This window comes from Anoplophora glabripennis, unplaced genomic scaffold (assembly GCF_000390285.2).
Source record: "Anoplophora glabripennis isolate ALB-LARVAE unplaced genomic scaffold, Agla_2.0 scaffold7, whole genome shotgun sequence".
In the NCBI taxonomy this organism is placed as follows: domain Eukaryota; kingdom Metazoa; phylum Arthropoda; class Insecta; order Coleoptera; family Cerambycidae; genus Anoplophora; species Anoplophora glabripennis.
Genome location: NW_019419456.1, coordinates 1,845,034 through 1,861,717, shown reverse-complemented (window position 1 = coordinate 1,861,717; position 16,684 = coordinate 1,845,034). Strand labels below are relative to the sequence as shown.

The 16,684-nt window shown below is 35.0% G+C and overlaps 1 protein-coding gene across 1 annotated transcript in view; it reads right to left on the bottom strand.

Moving 5' to 3' along the window:
• Positions 1–3,090: 3,090 nt before the first annotated feature.
• LOC108910538 (zinc finger protein 8) overlaps positions 3,091–16,684 on the bottom strand; it is a 78,014-nt gene continuing 64,420 nt past the window's right edge. The window contains exons 3-5 of the mRNA XM_018715161.1: positions 7,632–7,867; positions 4,184–4,473; positions 3,091–3,662 (exon numbers count right to left, since the gene is read on the bottom strand). Of these exons, the coding sequence (XP_018570677.1) occupies positions 3,181–3,662; positions 4,184–4,473; positions 7,632–7,867 (1,008 nt within the window). The 3' untranslated portion in view covers positions 3,091–3,180. The remainder of the gene's footprint in view (positions 3,663–4,183; positions 4,474–7,631; positions 7,868–16,684) is intronic.

Here is a 16,684-nt window from a genome sequence, read left to right as displayed (position 1 = left end):
CAAATTTTTATTTAAAATATTTATTGGGAAGACTGGTTTATTGCGCAACTTCTTTACCTCTTGTAATTTTTCGATAAAACCGATAGTTTTCTAGTAAAAAAATTAGTTGCGTCATTGTTCACTAAAGGGGTAATTGCGAAAATTTGTAAAATTAAAGTAGGCGGATGTCATAAATAAATTGTTATTTATCATATTAATAAATTGACACTTTCTGTCAACCAATAACACAGCCCCACAAAGAAAAAAGTGGCAGGTCCGAAAGACAAGACCATGGTATCCATATGGTTTTGGGGTCGCTGAATCCGAATCCGGTGTCCGTTTGACACAATCAGCTCTGGTTTAAGGTCAGTTCAAGGTCAAATGTAGGAAATCAATTGGTAACAAACTGTCAAACGGACACCGGATTTGGATTCGGCGACCCCGAAAACATACAGATACAGTTTAGTTTATTTTTGCTACTTCATTTAAAAACACCCTGTATAAAGCAGAATGGCATCCAGTATCTATTCATTAAATAAAGCATATATTACATGGAGGAAGCACCAAGTGTTAAAAAGTATAGAGGTTGTAGATAGAGAAAGGGCGATTGTTTGGGTGTTCTATTAATTTTATTTGAGTATCACGAGAGAGTTGCGTTAGCCAATCACGCGCCTGCGCGAGAGTGAAAGATAGTACCCAAACCATCTCTGTCTCTCTCTCTTTGTCACTCGTCTACACTGTCGACGTAAGCGTGCTTCCTCCACGTAGTATTATGCTCTAACGGTGGGGTTTTAAACTTCTATTAGCGCAGTTAGTGTGAACTTAATTTCCGTTTAATGACAAGACTTGTCTCTAGAGGGAGCTAGGATGCATCAAATTCTTCGAGTTCTACCGTTGTGCTAGTGCGACCATCTTTGTAATTTGTTCGTTACCAATTTGGTAGGAAGAACGATTTCACATGAAAGCATCTACAGGGTGACCAAAAAATTTCGTGAAATTCATATATGTATAAGAAAAAGGATTATCATTATCGGAGCTCGGTTTGCATCAGAGGGAAATAAAATGGGTGAACTGAAACATGTTTCGAGATTTAAATAATTTATTTATACATTCAATGAACATACTATAACATTAATTTTAAGACACCGACAACTCGAAAAGTTTTTATCCCCTAAAATGTGTGCTGGAATGTCTAACATTACTAGTATGAGTGAACAAATGAAACGTCATAAAAAAACCTTCGTTGTGTTGGTAAAAATTCAAAAAGAGAAAAAAGTGTCTTAACATTACCACACTAATATATATGTATATATCTTACACTTTATATTTATTTTCATTAGACATTGATTAAGTTTAAACGTTTTATTTATGATTTTAATCAATAAATTGGGATCGGACTAACTCTTTTCGCTTCCGTCATCTTATCGCCAACCTTAAAAATCTGTATCAATATGTACAAATTGACTATTTTAATTTTTTTTAACCTCTCAGTACGAAAAAATATCACAGTTATAAATATTTGTGTGGAAATCAAACGGAAATTCAAACAACAGTCACGCCTCGAAAAATAATCGACAAAAGCGTGCAGTCTACCTCGTACATCAGTCCGCGGGGCAGTCTTTGTAAAATATATTAACCATAAACATTGAAAATGGGAACGAGGAACGTTTTATTTGTGTTTAACACTTGGGCGGTAAACTGTACACTTTTTTCAAAAAAAAAAAGAAAACTGTACGATCCATTCTCGCATCAATATTCCCGACGAAGGACTTTTAATAGAGCTTTTGCCGTAAACGAGATGGTCTGTTCTAAAAATCCTTCCCGCGAAGAAAAAAGGAAAATAAAGAAAAACAAAAAAATAATAGAAATGATAGTAAATTTTTATTAATAAAGTATGTAACAAAAACCTTTAAATTTTTTATAAATACATCTATATAAATCACAAGCTAAAAAAGCTTTAAAAAAGGAAAGAATATATTGTACAAATCTCAACATATCTCTGAATATGTCAACAAACGACGAAAAAATCAACCCTAAGTAGTATTTTAAAGCTTGTTTTTTTTTTAAACTTAAAGTAACAAGTTGTCGCGCACAACGTTAACATAACGCAAGTTGCAACAAATTATTTACAATGTAAATCGGAACATACCAAGTAATCCGTATACAGGTTTCTCAAATTTCAACGTATACATAATAGATATGAGCAAAAATCAAACAATTATACTTTCTTTCTCCTTCTAATACTATAAATCGTAGCGGCCGCTGCAAAAATCCCACAAGATCACAGCAGGTCGCAACCAACCACACAAAACGACAATTCTATAAATCAATCTGAAATTCCATACAATACAATTATCTGAAAAATTTTACTGTTCCGTTACACGCAGATGGCTTTGAAAGCAAAACGATTTAATATCGATGCCGACTTAGAGATGGCGCTGTATGACGTCAAAAAGTCTACAATACGTTCCTATATCAGCGTTGTTGGGACTTTTGCCGCGGCCTGCATTAATACTATCTTTTAAACTATATTTGCACCAAGAACTTAATAATAATCGTCAAAATTTGTAAAAAATCTTGAGTTGCTCCCCAAACAATAAAAATTAATGAGATTCTCCTTAAAAATCAAAAAAAAATCAAAAGATTGCCCGCCCGGTCTCTTCAACGAAACCGACCAAAAAAATATATATTTAATTAAAGTACGTTTATAAATAATATATATTGAGCTATTCTGTTTCCTTTTTTTTTGTGGACGAAAATTCAAACGGCAAATAAAATTACACGTATAATATATTAAATAAAGTAGAATGTCTTGAGTGAATCGTTGAATTCTGGTCCGCAAAATACTTTCAAAAAAATTAAACTAATTTCTTATTTCTGTACAACCTATTAGTTATTATTTTTTTATTCACAATGTCTTTATGTCTGTTTCCTATTCACAACTCTCTGAGGGGACGGCGGCGCAGGAACAACCCCTCCCTGAGCCGCCGTCGGTTCCTGCGGACGCTACGATCGCCCAGAACCGACTTCAAAACCCCGGCTTAAATTCGAGATAAATACGTACGGGGCATACTTACCGGTACCGAACTGCTCCAATCTACGCCCGGGTCCAAAATCTTAAAATTAAAAGTAGTACGAGAGATCGCGAGCCGTCTGGAGAGATCGTGTCATTCGCAGGGAACGCACCTACCGATGCCCAGCCTATTTGTCCTTGCCCAGGCCGAGGATGGAATGTTCCATCAGCGAAGAGTTGGGCTGGTGGGCATAGTTCCGTATCTGGTGGAGACTGATCAGTTGGTTGGGGAAGCCGTTCGACGGCTGCGACTTGGGGATGTCCAGGCTGTTCTGCTTCTGGAAGCTGAGCGCGTCGTAGATGTACGGCCTGTTGGGCGCCAGCTGGTGGTGGTTGAGGTTCAGGTGGCCCGACATGGAGTTGATCGGCGTGAAGGCCGAGTTCGTGTTGGATTTGGAGATGGATGTGTCGTACGCGTTGCCCAGGTTGGCGTTGGGAGTGCCGGGTGGCGCAGGAGGGTTCTGGCTCAGCTGCTGCCTGATGATGACCAGGTCCTCGTTCTGCTCGAGGATCTGCCTGGGGATGTCGTTGGGGTACTCGTGCATGTTCTCGGCGCTGTCTGGGCTGACCTTGGGCCAGTAGGGGTGGTCCAGCCCCCTGTGGTTCAGACCTGGAACAGAAACGATCGGTTCATGTGATTGCGTAGTGCAGTGAATCCCTCGTGACGTCATTTAGTGCAACCGAGAAAATGTCAAGGACAAAGCGACCCTTTGGTATGAACAAAATAAGTACCAAGAGAAAGCCAAATTCACTTTGCTTCGAGGCTTCCTGCACGCGCGTGTTCTTTAGATTAGGTTCCGTGTTCCGTCTGTTGGCATGAAAATTGTAGACATTAGAGTCTAGAGACAGCAATTCGCTTTACTTGAAACATACACATTTCTTAAATGTCAGCCAGAGATGACTTAAATGGAATCATTTTTATAATTTAGGTCGTTTTCGTATGTTTTACATACAAAGCACATCCTCTATGGGTATTTGCCAATATCTAAAAATCATACCCACTTATTTTGATGTCAACTCTAAACTACACGATCAAAATGATCGTTGAGGTACTACGAGGAACCATTCTAGGCCCTCTTACTAATGAACCGCACATAAACGCAGCAAATCTGTCTCCACAGTTGTACTCACCCAAGGGTGGCCCAATGGGCGGCCTCTTGTCCGTCCTCTCCGCGTGCTTCTGCATGTGCTTGCTCAGGTAGGTCTCCTGGGTGTAGCTCTTGCCGCAGTACTGGCAGATGTGCGTCTTGAGGTGTTTGCTCTCCTTGTGCTTGGGGATGTGCTCCAGGAGGGACGGCTCGTCGCTGAAACACTTGTAGCACGAGTTGCACTTGTAGGGCTTGTCGGTCTGGTGACACCTCGAGTGGGACTGGAGGTTGCTGAGCTGGGAGAAGGCCTTCTGACACCCCGGATGCCTGCACCTGGAAAGGGAAGAGGTTTTTTAGTGAACGGCAAGCGGGGAAGCTCTAAGTTTAATTTTGGGGTACTACAAGGAGCTGTACCGGGGCCCCTTAAAAGAAAATTTGTCCTTTATGATACGTCACACAGAAACGGAGTTCCAAGTTATAAGTCCGTGGATTAAATATAAAATGGAAACATTTGTAATCTTATTTGTTATAAAGGAATCATTCTGGATTTGTACCTGAATGTGCAGACCAAAAGTTGATGCAAGAAATTTAAGGGATGATGAAACACCAAAAAATAAAACGCCAATAATTGTTAGTTCTCAACTATATTGTAGATGACGCTAGCTACAGACGCGTAATGACATTTTACGACATTTTTTAAGTATTTTTTTTTTTGCAATTTTGCATTATAATGCAAAATTCCATTTTCCACAAAAAGTTATCTGTGAACACTGACCAAAATGCGCAGTTGGGAAATATTTTGTGAAAAATCCAGTTAGCGCTATGTATAGTTTATACTTTGTTTTAATAATAAATTAACCGTTAATCTGAATATTTTGCTGTATTTTTTTGTTTTATGGACGTTTACTTGTTAACAAAATTAGTGTTAAGGTCTACGATTTGCTATTTAGAAGACAAACAAATACTATTTCCCATTTTTATATAAAAAAAAAACAAAAAGTCCTTTGTTAAATTTTTAAAACGTTGCTTTTCGAGAAAAATGAATTGACTGTGAAATTTCTGATTGTTTCTCTACTAATTTTACAATGCGACCGAAAAAAAGTTGTCTTAAAATGTCACCGAAGAAAATTGATTTTTTTCAGAATTTCCAAAAACTTGTACTACATCTCAACGCAACACATTGCATTTTGAAAACTGTACGACCATTTGTCAGCCTAAGAATATTTGACAGTTTTTTCAAAGCGCCCTGTACACGTTGAACTATCCGGAGAGTGGAATAAAAGAAACAATTAATGATATTGTAATTGTTTACCGACACGAGTACCTTGTGTAGCGACAAGCAGTTTTTAGCCAGCACAATGTTGAACATGCCAATACGGTGAGTAAGGTGTTTGCAGTATTATGATATATATTTTAAAGGATAAAACGCTATAAATAATTGCGAGCGAGCGAAAGTTTTTTTACACTCTAACAGTTGAGATTATTACTGTGCTGGCCTTGACAGTAAAAAATGTAAACCACTTCGAATACATATTTAAATTAAAAGGCAGGGAAATATCTCTATTATATTATAATTACTGCGCCGTAGATTAAGTTCCGTTAAAAATAAATTTAAGAATGGTTTTCTCACAATTTGTCTGGTGCAAATTACTCGGATGCGGCCTCTGGAAATATCAAAGGGCACAAACAGCATCAGTGCTATGTAAAAATATGACTAAATCATCCTGTCTGTATTATACCGTGCATAGTGAAGGATTACTTGCGAAAAAACTGACTGTGACATCACCACTATTCGAGCCTTGATGGAACAAACAACTTTTTATTTTTTAAATCTATTTTTATTTTATGAGCACAAGAAGTTTACTACTGACCGAAAATTCCCCGTCTTTTCTAGTGTTCCGATGTTATTTATCGTTTCCGTAAATGTAAATCTACAGTTGCAACTAAAATCACATTCAAGTCTGTCAACTTATTGTTTACAAATTAATTAACAATGGAATAGCACATACTTCAGTATTAGTTGTGAAAAAAGAATATTTTGTAGACGATAATTGTAAATTTACATGTGCGGGCCTGTAATTTTACATATACTTGTACAAATTTACATTTATCTGTAAATTTACACATAGAAACTGGAAACTGACGGTATAATGCAAATGTTGAGAACAGGACAACAGAAATTCACTAAGATTACAGATTTTAACAATATACAATTTATACGTTTGGTATTGCAGAGGTCTTGCTCATTAGTTTGATCTATTAAAATAGCCATTTTGTAAATGAAATTGTTAATTTTTCTACCTGCACCTGCGACTTACACAGGCGTTTGCAAATTTGCATTTATTCGTAAATTTACAGTGCAGTAGAAAGGTATGCATTTTGGTTCATTTTGTGAAAATCAGTATTTAGTACATAATTACTATAAATTAAATAGATATTTCCACATAGATTATGCTCTTTAGAATAAATTATCAAAATGTTGATTAAATTGTAAATTTACATCTGTGAACATACACACTACTTGTCTAGAAATTTATATTGATCTATAATTCTACTGTTGGTAGTTGTAAATTTAATTATATCTGTAAATATACAGTTTACATTAAAATGAATATTTTGTTGATGAAATTGTAAATTTACATCTGTGAATATACGCACTTATCTACAAATTTATATCTATCTGTAATTCTACTGTTGGTCATTGTAAGTTTAATTATATCCGTAAATATACAGTACCTATAGATTTACTGTTGAGAGGTGCATATGTAAAATTTACAGTATGATACAAATGTTAATAACAAGAACATTTTAGTTATAAATAAGATCCGAAGCAGAGATCTGTTCTTTAGTTTATGTTGAGAGAATATGACAATACGTTTAGTATTGTAAAGATCTTACCCCTTAGTTTAAATTGTCAAAATGGAACATTGTAAACGCAATTGTAAATTTATATCTACACCTGCAAATTTACACAAGCATCTACAAATTTACATTTACCTGAAAATTTACTGTTAGTAATTGTAAATTTAATTATGTTTGAAAATTTACATTGACATGATAATTACAGCTTTGCTGTTGCAATGTAACAGATAATTGTAAATTTATAATATAGCACCAGTATTCACAAAACAGAGAATTCTATTAAATATCACATTTGGTAATTACTGACAATTATGCATTTGATAATGAAGCGATTATATTCTTTATTTTAAATTGCAAAAATGGATAGTTCGTAAATGATAATTGTAAATTAACCATTGCATTGGTAAATTTACAATTATATTTGTAAATTTACCATTGTATTTGTAAATTTACAATTAAATTTGTGAATTTACTATTAAATTTGTAAATTTACCATTGTATTTGTAAATTTACAATTATATTTGTAAATTTGCCATCGTATTTGTAAATTTACAATTATATTTGTAAATTTATTGTGCGATTTACTGAACTTTCCAGTTTAGGAAAAGACTGGCAAATGTCATACTCACTTGTATGGCTTGTCCCCCGTATGCGTGCGGATGTGCTGCTGCAGGTGGCTCAGCTGCGTAAACTTCCTTTGGCAAATTTCGCACCGGTACGGTTTTATCCCTAAATGTATCCTAGTGTGCTGAGAGAGATAGGAACTATTCGCGAACGCCTTGCAGCACTGCGAGCACTTATAGGGCTTCGCCTCGCGCATGTGCGCCTGCGTGTGCAGCTGCAGCTCCGCTTTGGAACCGAAGACCTGAAAAAAAAACGCCAAAAATTGATCCAACCCTACGTAATTTACGGTAGCTTCGTGGTTTGTTCTTATAGAATAAAAAAAATACGTGCGGTATGCCCCCGGGTCCCATATTTGGGCCTCTTTTGTTTCGGTAAGTTATTAATGACATTCTGGCTTTAGCAATAATCGTTCCATTTTACATTATCACAGATTTAACAACACTCTAAGTGTCTACAATGTAATTTACATTTTATTTTGTTTGAAATTGTGACTGGGAAGTGCGCCGTCACTGTGTTCTCGAGAAAAAGGCCAACTTTGACGTAAATGCGAGTGCATTTTTCTTGCCCATTCTACGGATAACGGTGCTGTTAGACAATTACAAACAGAAAAACTAAAAACTATTGATGTGGCACACGGCACACGTCTTGCCACATTTCATTAAACGCTTTGAGATCTAGTTGGCGGGTTTTTCGATTTAAAAAATCGGCGTGAAGAATGCGGAATGCGCTTTCAAATTATTAGAACTTTCATCGGGCCATTTTAGATGCAGCGATGGGTAACCGGAGTCATTCGCTGAAAAATTTGATTTTTTTTTGGGACAGTGGTCGACTGAGTGTCTCTCGTGTCGATCGATGTGTTTTACATTTTGAAAACAAATCGTAACAAGTTGAGCGGGTTGGTAAAAAGTCAGTGCTGGTAGACAGGGCGTCCAGAATTGCATAAGCCAATTTCTTCTTGAGAAAAACTACTAAAACTAAGAAAAAAATTTCCAAAATTGTGAAAAAAAATATGGGATCTGTTTTTACGTGCAAATAACAATAGAAAATATGTAAAACCGCAAATATCCCAAATTATAAAAATTAGACACCAACATACCTTAACAAAATCTACTATTCATCAAGGTAGGCCTTAAATTCAACGAGAAATTAAAATAGGTAGTAAAATAGGGTCTCATTAAAAAAAATAATAAGTTGGGTAACGTCCAGAAAAAGTAGGACATCCTGCATAATTGAGAATAATTTAAAAATGCGATAAAATTGATTCAGTGCTTATATTTCTCTTGAATAGATACAAACAATTTAAGTGATGATAAATTGTACAAAATATGAAAACAATTTGTTTTTTATTTTCTTAATGGCAAAATCTGTAATTACTTTATAATGTTTCATATATAACGATATTTTTCAGTACCTAATTTCCGACCACCCCCCGTATACTCCCACCAAAAATCGATCGCAGCACAAGCGCTGGCGAAAATAATCTTTCCACGCGACTCAAACGACGAAATGATTAAATTCAGCGCAATACCAACTACGAAATCGGCGATCTCTCGCCTAGGCCGCTTGTCAGACTTCTTTCATGAGCTCTGTCAAGGTCATGAAGTTCGAATTACGCCTCGTCTTCTTCTAACTCTATAACGCATCACTCCGTGCGACGCAACGGCCGGTTTCTTAATGGGGCGACGCCGATTTGGAGAAGTAACGGGACGCGAGGATTCGTATTCGAAAACCTGACGGGTTTTTGAAAGGCGCTGCCCAGCGGCGTGCAGCAGAGTCCATCGTAGGGGGGCAGATCAATAAGAAAAAAAAAGAAATCACGTCTATATTTTCTATTAATCAATAATTTTCAACATCTACAAGGCACCAAGCTACTGAATTTCGAAAGGCAAGTGATTTTTGGAAGGAACATAAAAATATAGTAACCTTATTTTCCTCTAGCTTACACAGTTATTACCATTTGTCAAGTTGTGGATATATTTAATATGTTTTAGGAACGCTAGTTATTGCAGACGATACAGCATCAGGAGAATTTTTAGTTCTATCTTGGAATTAACTGGTTATTCTTCTACGATCCGAGTGTGTAACAAAAAAGAAACAATTGAATATCAATTTAAAATGACATGGTCTGAAAACCGAAGGTAAATAGTAGTAATAAATCAGACAGATTTAGACAGGCCATAGGCGTGCCATCTTTTCTCGCCGTAATCTTAAAATGGAAGCGAATTATTTAAAAATATTCTAATTGTGTACAGAGAAGCGTATACATATATATTTTTTAATTCATTATTAGGGATATTATATCATTACCGCCTACAATATAGAGTGTTAGAAGTTTGACTGCCTTAATTTTAAGAGACGATAGAATACATTAAAATAAACAAAAAAACCTAACATGACATGGATTCTAAACTCAATCATTTCCGAGAAAAAAATTATCAAAATCTCCAACTTTATGTACCTACAAAAGTTCGATTAATTAAGGAATATTGACATAACTACGTGCATAGAATACCATAAAATACAATGTTTATCACGTTTTTGAACATCTTTATGCTTCTGATATCTGGAATTGGACAGTGTCTGAGTGTTTATTACCTGCCACTATTTCCTTTTCTTGAGGTGTTTTCCAGCGAGTGTGCGAAAATTGGATTCGAAAGTGTCGTGCATGCATTGAAAATGGTGGTGGACATTTTGAGCACATGTTGTAGTTTGTTTTGTACTTGTGCGCTTAAAAATTACTGAATTTTGCTTTTTGGTGACTACCTAAATTATTTTTAATACCAACGTATGATTATTTAGATGACGTGAATCTTTGAGTGCTTTAATTACCATATTTTTCAAATTCATTTGAATAAAAGTTAAGTTCCCGTTTTAAGAGATTCATAATTACTAAAATTCGAGCTAAAATTTAAGCACAACATTATCTTCGTACTACAAAATCGATACATTTTATTTTATTTATTAAAAAACTAGAAAACAATTGTCTTTAAATTTCCTAAATGTTTCACATAAATAGTTGCTTACATTTTTTCCGTAGGACAAGTCTGCCGCGTGCACAGATGGTATACACCAGCTGTGTAGCGTTAGGTTAAGCTCTATTGTCACGTTGTGATGAAACTCCCAATGTTAATATTGGCTTATTTTGAAAACTGTGAATCTTATGCCCCTATAATATACAACTTTTTTGTTCATATTACTCTATCTCATGCTGAAGTAGTGGCAGTCAAACTTCTTACACCCTGTATAAGGTATATCACATTTGAAGTGCCACTGTTTATTGACGTTACAACTAGAAAATGAATTGTACATGACTGATGTAGAAACGTGCATTGTTGTTAGCTTAATTTAATAACATCGGCAGTTATTACAAAACTAATTAATTAAAGATGTGGGAAACAACTACTCTGCGGACTAAAGCTCCGTCCAGCATTAAATTATACGCACAATATCCGGCAAACAGCAAGATCATTCGTCAGCAGAATGAGGTGATGCTTTCATAGTACCTACATATTAGTAGATTGCTCTCTGCCAGTAACAATGACTTTTGATATATTTTATAGGTTATTTCTCACTTATTACAAGACTAACTGTATTTAAAGAGCAATTTTAATTCATTTTGTATATAATTGTGTTTATCGTGTACTTTGTGTAATTTCGTTAATGTAAATCAAGTTGTAAATTTGAGGTTAAGGTGAGGAAATATTCTTAAATTAACAGGGTAGTGCTGGGAGTGCATTATGAAAAACATGGGAGGAAATATTAAAATGGACGTGTTTTTCGTTTTCTAATAATCGCAGCTTTGCTAAACAAGAAAATCTGAACTAGAATCATAACGATGAATTTAGCCTTGTCATTAAATTATGTTTTGGAATGAAAAAAATAACATTAAATGAAAGACGAGCTAATTTCTATTATAGCCGGTTTACTTTATTATTTCGACAAGTCGCAACTTTGTGTTCAAACTTCGTTTTATACAAAACAATATCAACCACGTGTGATAAAGGATGTGGTATTTATAGCCCGTCTCTGACTGCCGAAGAAAAATTTAAGGTTATGCCATAGTCGAACGCTCATTGAATAACTCATTGTTGCGGAGCTTGACTGAAGACTGATGACGATGACAATAACCGCAGAAATATTCACCAGCAAGAGCCTGTCACCCAACAAAACCATGTTAATTTTCGGCTGGTAACCCCATTTAAACAGGAAACTTTTTCAAATGCGTATTTATTTCTAAGTAGAAACAAAAATCGTAATAAAAGTCGCACAATTTTTCTTGTTCATAACCAAATCTGTAATATTTCACTAAATGTTAATACGTGTCGTTTTGATTTTTTTGTTTTACCCAACAGAAGTCACCTGGGTGAGGTGACGTCATACGTGCAGAGTTGAGGCCTTCACAATCCTGTTGATAATGAAACCCTTTTTACGTGGGGATAGAACTGGTCCTAACATGACTTTTTCCTTAAAGTTGTTCCGCCTATTTAGATATAATAGATACTTTCGATTGGTAGTGGCCCCCCTCGCGCTACGCCGCTGGCAGCGGCGCGGCGAAGGAGCAGGAGCGAACCAAGCCAAGTGTAAAATCACCGGCAGTGTGACCTTACCCAATAATTACTCGGTTTTTCTGTCGCTATTTAGTCTTGTTTCTTGCGGTCCGCCTGGAATTGTGTCATAGTCGTACGAGCGAGACCGCTCTACGATAGGAAAAAACGACCGCGCGGAATGGGCTTTTCGAAACGCTTTTGTATCCGGGCAGCGTTCGATTATTTAGCGAGATGGCATTGGTCGTGGCCGGGACTTTTTTTCTCCCGTTTTCGGAAAGCCGAGCGTTCTGCGGTTCCGGCTATAATGAGGTACGACTTTTAATAGATTTAGATAGTTTACAGTGCAGCGGGTTTTAACAAATGTAATGGCGGCGGTAGCCCGTGCTGCGCTTTTTTTGCGGAACTCGGGCGGCTCGGGTCCGTCCGGAACGCGGCGTACTACGTATCGCAGTTAACTGTAAAGACAATGGTTAAAAAAAGCGTTTGCTAGGTTTCGAAGTTGGTAAACGTCGAGCGGCTCGTCGGTTTTTGTTGGCGTTTTAATAATAACCGGCGTTTCTTCAAGCTAACTGTCTAATGGGGACAGTTTTTTTAACTGTCTAGTATGTACGTCATCGAAATATGCTGGCTCTACAATAATAAACATTAAAATCATAGTAAAATGACAACAGTTGGTTCCATTTGAATTGCTGTCTATTTTAAGAGGGCTGTATAGTATATAGGCAACCAGCAATACATTTTTATGGATTTTATTACACAATTTGTTTAAATATGAATAAAGTAATGCACAAATAACAGACTTTCCCCAATTTTGACACAGATTTTCTATAAAATGGACTTAGTTTCTCAAATTACTTTTTGGTGTAAAGAAATTTGCAATTTACTACGCCGTTTGTTCAAAAGCGGCAAATTATAAATTTCTTTACAACAAAATGTAATTTGAGTTTCAAACTAACTCCATTTTATAGAAAATCTGCGTTAAAATGGAGGAAAGTCTATTATTTGTGCATTAAATATTCATATTCAGAAAAACCGTGTAATAAAATCAATAAAAATGTGTTGCTGGTTGCCCATTTGCTATAGAGCTCTCTTGAATGGTAATATATTTGATTATGACATTTTGGTATTGATTATACTAGTCGCCTTAGCGGTTTCAACAAATATTTAGGTTTAAAGACTGTCAATAATAAACAAAATGTTTTGGATGAAAACGTCACTTGAGAAATGGCTGTATAAGAATAGCTTTAGACATTTGTCTGGAAGCGATTTGTCGCTTATTTTTTCCAGAGCTAGACCAGTCTTAGAAATAGCAATAATAAAACTATATACATATAAAACAATGTTTTATTTCACTTACCAATTTAACAATATATAACGAGAAAAAGGTAAGATCAGATTTTGTCATTTCAACTAATATTTGAGAGTAGATACAACAATATTTGAAGTTATTTTAAAAGTGTCAAACACATATAAATTAGTTTTAACAAAACGGTCCGGATGAAATTATTATTCAAAGCGACAACTCACATAAAAAATGACTGTAAGAAAGGCTTTAGTAACAGAACTTTTTTCAACTTTTTTGGAAGCGATTTGTCGCTTACTTTTTCCAGTACAAGACCAGCTTTATAAACTACAACAAACAATATATTTAACGAAAAAAAATACAGACAAGCCTTAACGATGTCGACAAATATTTCAGTTTGACGATGGAAAAGACAATATTGTCAAGACGAAAATTTAACTTAATAACAACTTTTCGAAGTGTCTAATATGCATATAATACTTTCATTTTTTAATAAAATGAACTGGATGAAATTATTATTCGTCGCAACGACTTGTCGTTAAAAAATATGGCTTTTTTGGAATCGATTTGTCGCTTATGTTTTCCAGTGTGAGCCCACCTTAAGAGACTGCGATCAACAATACAATTTTGCAGCAAAAACACCCTGTATCTCGTACGGCAAAAACATGTACCGAAACGCAATGAAATATATCTAAAAACGACGAATATTTTTTATTTTACTTGTGGATTTAACAATAACGAAAAAAATAGGCAGTCAATTCGGAAAATACATTATAGAATATTTTTACACGATATAGCGCATAAATCATTAACCAATGAGGACGTTAAAATATTTATATACAAAATATTCATGGCGACCAACAAATACAGGGATAATGAAAGATATTGGAAACGCTGTTTTAATTTCATCCCTTTTACAACGGGCATCCCATCAATGGGTAACAATTATTAGTGATTAAATCGACATCAGCTTAAATTAATTTGAATTTGTTCCATTATTACTAATAGAAACGGGTATTAGTAAATGTTTTAAAATGCCAAACCAAACAACGAACTTTACACCTAGATATACTCGAAACGACATGAAAGATGAGCACTGACTGTGTGGGGCTGGTACTGTTTACTATAAGTAGTTTAAAATTTGCTCAAATCAGTCAATTTCGAAGACTAGTTTTAAGTTTAGATTGTGTATTACTAACTAATATTACATAAGTTGCGTTTCAAAGTAAATAGCACTTAAAAAATAAGAACAAAAAGTTTTTTTTAGCAATACCGAATATTTAATATTTTCATGAATGTATATTTTTATAACTTGTCAGGTTTTGTTTGTTCTGTTTCTAACATGTTTGTTCTAGCGCTCTTATCTGGAAATGATTTGTCGATTTCAGTGTAAAACCAACCTTAGCGATTTCAACAAACAGTTCGGTTTAAAGATTGAAAGAGCCATATTGCCGAAAAGTTATGTTTTTATAAAAAAAACTATATGTCAGGCCTTTACCATCTGCAACATTTACTATGTCAACTAACACTTGAAGTAACGAATTCGATTAACATTTATCTATTTCCAAATTCTGAGAACAACTGGCTTCTGTTTATTATTTATTTTTATTAAATTTAAACAATTATACATCCGCTACGGGTCATAAAATGCATATTATGTTGGCATTTTAATAAATAAACACGTATTTAGTTAATACAGCTAAAATAAATATGTATGTGACCGGTTTCAGAGTGAAGTAACTGTTAAAAAAGTTTGACACTTTATTTTTCAAGTAGAAAAAACGATAAAAAACATTACATTTCGTAGAGGCAATCTTTTATTTTAGTTCAGATGTTAAATATTCTTTCGTTTTTTGACATAAACGTAGGTGTGTGGATTTTATTTTTCATTGAATCAGACGTAAAGATAGTAAAAACTAATCGATGATTTTTTTAAATATTTTTGTTTGGTTCCGTTCAAATATTATTTTTGTTTTGTATCAATACACGTTACAAAAGTTAGAAAGTGAGTAGATTTTGTAGCGGACCACAATCGTTTCCATTTCTAGACGAATTATTTACCTAAAAAAAATCAACAAATTGTAGCTTTTCACACACTGGCATAACACTAACAATATCTCCATTCAACCGGCGTTTTACCTACGACAAAAGGCACAATAAACTTGCTGTCTATTGTCCTAGGCATGGCCCACTATTACTTCGCACTTTAACCGGCCGTAGATTTGCATTTGTTTCTGGTTATACGCGGATTTTTCAATAACGGCCTCCCATTATTTTAGCCCCCTTTGTGTACACACCTATCCAGACGAAATTAGTCCGGACTGCCTTTTCGGACCCCCTTTGTATTTCTAATTACAGGGGTGCCGCAACAATGTGTCGGTATGCGAGAAAAAAAAACCGTTTTAATTGCTCGCACGTAGCACACTAGATGACAGATTTCGGAGGTATTTGTACGGCGGCAATTGTTTCCGGACGATCGGCCGCCCGAAATTGCCGAATAGGATATAGGGAAAAAATGCCCAGAAAAAGTTGAAACACGTTAACAGGTAAAATTTGTGACACGTAGCGCTGCATGCCACCGTTTTTTTGCGTAAATAATGCAGAGTTAACCTTTAGTGTATTTGAATCCCTTTTTAAAAATTTACGTCACGCTACTGTCAAAAATTAATTACAACAAAACATTACCTGCGGATAATTCTGACATAAAATCCCACTTCTGATATAATAGAAATATTTACTGAAAACAGAGGGCGACATTTTTATTTCGAGAAAAATATATGTCGTGCTAACTGTCAAAAATTAATTTCAACAAAGACCTGTGGATAATTCTAACAAAAAATCCCACTTCTGATATAATAGAAATATTTACTGAAAATAGAGGATAGGTAACATTTTTTTTTTCGAGAAATTTGAAACGCTACGATGTGCAAGTTAAAACAGATGTATTGTTTCCCAAAAATTTGATTTTTGATTCACCTCATTATATCTATCTTTAATTTAAATACACAGAAAAAACAAACGAAACCCTATCCTGATACGATTTTCTTTTCGAGTCCAATTTTGAAAAATTGCATTACTCTTTTTTTTATTTCAAATCTAATGAAACCAGGTTTTCCTGCACAGTAATTTTCCGTATTATCCTAGAAACAAAATTTCGACCTTTTATAAAATAAGCAAATTAGCCCGCAACTCCCGCTAATTCGGCACC